Source organism: Echinococcus granulosus (genome assembly GCF_000524195.1).
Source record: "Echinococcus granulosus chromosome Unknown EG_S00191, whole genome shotgun sequence".
NCBI classification, from domain to species: domain Eukaryota; kingdom Metazoa; phylum Platyhelminthes; class Cestoda; order Cyclophyllidea; family Taeniidae; genus Echinococcus; species Echinococcus granulosus.
In genome coordinates, this window is record NW_020170571.1 from 107,976 (window position 1) to 112,379 (window position 4,404).

The 4,404-nt window shown below is 40.7% G+C and overlaps 1 protein-coding gene across 1 annotated transcript; it reads left to right on the top strand. All coding sequences in view use genetic code 11, as the record gives it.

The window, feature by feature from the left end:
• Nucleotides 1-1,329: 1,329 nt before the first annotated feature.
• Nucleotides 1,330-2,212, top strand: EGR_10123 (hypothetical protein; the record flags this gene model as incomplete). The annotated part of the gene is made up of 2 exons (XM_024499372.1): nucleotides 1,330-1,365; nucleotides 2,072-2,212. 2 exons carry the CDS (start codon nucleotides 1,330-1,332, stop codon nucleotides 2,210-2,212), a joined length of 177 nt encoding a protein of 58 aa, XP_024346223.1.
• Nucleotides 2,213-4,404: the final 2,192 nt, after the last annotated feature.

The following is a 4,404-nucleotide window of genomic DNA, read 5'->3' on the forward strand; positions in this document are numbered from 1 at the left end:
TATCTATTTCCGAGTTTCCCCTAAATTGTGGAGGGACATCCATGCATCTGGAGACGGAGCTCTTCTTTAAGCAAGGGTCTTAACATTTTTCCTTTACATCTGCATTAGAGGTGTAGATGTCATCGTAAGGCTTTCTATTTCAGGCGACGACAAGATATTACCTGTTAGCTTGGATTTTTATCCTTTCCAAAGACCTTAAATGCCTGTTGTTGGCCCTCAATTGCCCTCTAAAAATGCCTTCAGAGCCCAGATTAATCAGTACAAAGAGTTTTCGTGGGGTGATTGCCTTATCTCTTAAAAAAATTGTGACTTTAAGGGAATTCGCTGTGATTCATCGGCTGTTCTCATCGAGACAACTCCATAAAAATCAAGCCACCTTTTTTGCCTCACTTTTGTTCCCCAATTGTCTATTTCATCTCTCATGGAATTTTCGGCTTTCCTCCCACTGAATGAACAGTACTGGCTGTTTCCGAAAGATAACTTTCCTCTGAATGCCTTTGAGTTCATAAATCTCAGCAAAATACTTTCCATCCGACCTTTAGGAGGTGAAAAATTGCTTCTTCACTTCACCACACGCACAAAGGGAAGGCCTGGTGATGTAAGGAGGCAGCTGGACCTCAGGAGAAGGTAATGGATATCGGGTTGATTGTTTGGGCGCAGCCAAGAAAGCATTCATTCTGCCAAGGATTGAGTCAGTCAACAAACAATTCACTTGATAACCTTTGGTGATTCCTGTCATCTATTTATAGACAGTATGCGAGATCCATTTGTCTAGCCTCCTTGATTTTCTGCTTTGATAGAAGTGAGAAATTTTTCCAACGTTTCTGGTCTTCAATTCTTTTTATATTTCAACACCATTAAGTAATTCTTCAGGAGCCCCGCCGACAGTAAAAAATCTCCTTGACCTTGACGAATTGTCAGATGACTTATCACCGGAATCAACCTGGTGATGCTTCCTACAACTTCACCCTCTTCAGATAAGATATGATTACTTTGAGCAGAGCTACTTTTCACCTTCAAGGAGATCATATCCGCAAGAGAAGGTTGATTGGTCTTGTGTATTTCCTGGGCATGTCTTCTTGTTTCAAATCGCCCACCTCAAGTTAGTCCATAAGTTCCCTTCTAAAAGACAACAAAATGACACTTAAGAAACTCAAAACCTAGATTTAAAAGCTTTTTTAACGTTTGACCAAACCTGAAGCTTTGTTACCATGGATAAGTATATTTAAACGAACTAGAGAGTTAAATTAATTTACTTTTGTGAGAATGAATACTGTCAGGCGATCTTTTGCATATTGACGGTGTTAGAAGATCGGGAGAGAGGGAGAGATGGCGGCAGAGGCGGCAGCAGAGGAGGAGGAGGAAGTAGAGAGAAAGGGAAGGGGTGGAATAATTACTTTTTAATTTCCAACTTAAAAGGTCACATCAAGCACAAAGGCATCACGCAAATTGTGCTTTTGAAAACCAATCTGAAGTTAATTTAAGCGATTGTAAAGTGTTTAAAGTAAATCAAAAGTGATTGGTGAGTGAAATCAGACAGATATTCCTCACAAATGATGTGGAGCCTACCGTGGTAAAGAAGTTCATCTGGGACGCTGGGAAGTCGTGCCAACCTCAAGTCCTGCATCATGTTCACTAGCCGTCAAGGAGGAACCAAAAGTGCCCATGACGAAGCTGCTTCCAACGTTGATGGGATGATGGTAAATATTGGGAAAAATCCTAGCATTCTACACCTCTTTTGGTGATATCTTTCAATGTAGCATTCACTATGGAGTAATAAATTAATGAACCTTACGAATAAGGCTCCCTAGTCTCCTCTTTAATGAAGTGTACTACCTTGGAAACGGATACATACATGTTTCGTAAACCAGTCACTTTTATGTGGTAAAGTTTACCTCAAGGCAACTTGAAGTGGAGATGAATTCAGGTCCACAGATCACTATATTAGAAATCGTCAGAAGTTCTTTAATAAAATGACCTCTCCTATCTTCATACTGCTATGCAGCAGTATGTATAACTCTTCAGTAGCACGCCTTCAAATATTTGACTTCCATTAATTCCACAAACGTAGCTGGTTTCCCTCACCACTGCTACCACTGACACACACTCCCGAGCCGGTTCCAAAGATAAAGCAGGACAGACACCTTTAAAAGAAGAATTGGAGAACTATTCCCCCAGGTTAATAAAACGGGTCGTATTGAACTCAGCGTAGACTGAACCGGAAGGATTTGTAGTCCTGCGGAAAAGAGACGTTCTTTCGGTAGAATCTTTCTATTTCAGGCGACGACAAGATATTACCTGTTAGCTTGGATTTTTATCCTTTCCAAAGACCTTAAATGCCTGTTGTTGGCCCTCAATTGCCCTCTAAAAATGCCTTCAGAGCCCAGATTAATCAGTACAAAGAGTTTTCGTGGGGTGATTGCCTTATCTCTTAAAAAAATTGTGACTTTAAGGGAATTCGCTGTGATTCATCGGCTGTTCTCATCGAGACAACTCCATAAAAATCAAGCCACCTTTTTTGCCTCACTTTTGTTCCCCAATTGTCTATTTCATCTCTCATGGAATTTTCGGCTTTCCTCCCACTGAATGAACAGTACTGGCTGTTTCCGAAAGATAACTTTCCTCTGAATGCCTTTGAGTTCATAAATCTCAGCAAAATACTTTCCATCCGACCTTTAGGAGGTGAAAAATTGCTTCTTCACTTCACCACACGCACAAAGGGAAGGCCTGGTGATGTAAGGAGGCAGCTGGACCTCAGGAGAAGGTAATGGATATCGGGTTGATTGTTTGGGCGCAGCCAAGAAAGCATTCATTCTGCCAAGGATTGAGTCAGTCAACAAACAATTCACTTGATAACCTTTGGTGATTCCTGTCATCTATTTATAGACAGTATGCGAGATCCATTTGTCTAGCCTCCTTGATTTTCTGCTTTGATAGAAGTGAGAAATTTTTCCAACGTTTCTGGTCTTCAATTCTTTTTATATTTCAACACCATTAAGTAATTCTTCAGGAGCCCCGCCGACAGTAAAAAATCTCCTTGACCTTGACGAATTGTCAGATGACTTATCACCGGAATCAACCTGGTGATGCTTCCTACAACTTCACCCTCTTCAGATAAGATATGATTACTTTGAGCAGAGCTACTTTTCACCTTCAAGGAGATCATATCCGCAAGAGAAGGTTGATTGGTCTTGTGTATTTCCTGGGCATGTCTTCTTGTTTCAAATCGCCCACCTCAAGTTAGTCCATAAGTTCCCTTCTAAAAGACAACAAAATGACACTTAAGAAACTCAAAACCTAGATTTAAAAGCTTTTTTAACGTTTGACCAAACCTGAAGCTTTGTTACCATGGATAAGTATATTTAAACGAACTAGAGAGTTAAATTAATTTACTTTTGTGAGAATGAATACTGTCAGGCGATCTTTTGCATATTGACGGTGTTAGAAGATCGGGAGAGAGGGAGAGATGGCGGCAGAGGCGGCAGCAGAGGAGGAGGAGGAAGTAGAGAGAAAGGGAAGGGGTGGAATAATTACTTTTTAATTTCCAACTTAAAAGGTCACATCAAGCACAAAGGCATCACGCAAATTGTGCTTTTGAAAACCAATCTGAAGTTAATTTAAGCGATTGTAAAGTGTTTAAAGTAAATCAAAAGTGATTGGTGAGTGAAATCAGACAGATATTCCTCACAAATGATGTGGAGCCTACCGTGGTAAAGAAGTTCATCTGGGACGCTGGGAAGTCGTGCCAACCTCAAGTCCTGCATCATGTTCACTAGCCGTCAAGGAGGAACCAAAAGTGCCCATGACGAAGCTGCTTCCAACGTTGATGGGATGATGGTAAATATTGGGAAAAATCCTAGCATTCTACACCTCTTTTGGTGATATCTTTCAATGTAGCATTCACTATGGAGTAATAAATTAATGAACCTTACGAATAAGGCTCCCTAGTCTCCTCTTTAATGAAGTGTACTACCTTGGAAACGGATACATACATGTTTCGTAAACCAGTCACTTTTATGTGGTAAAGTTTACCTCAAGGCAACTTGAAGTGGAGATGAATTCAGGTCCACAGATCACTATATTAGAAATCGTCAGAAGTTCTTTAATAAAATGACCTCTCCTATCTTCATACTGCTATGCAGCAGTATGTATAACTCTTCAGTAGCACGCCTTCAAATATTTGACTTCCATTAATTCCACAAACGTAGCTGGTTTCCCTCACCACTGCTACCACTGACACACACTCCCGAGCCGGTTCCAAAGATAAAGCAGGACAGACACCTTTAAAAGAAGAATTGGAGAACTATTCCCCCAGGTTAATAAAACGGGTCGTATTGAACTCAGCGTAGACTGAACCGGAAGGATTTGTAGTCCTGCGGAAAAGAGACGTTCTTTCGGTAGAAT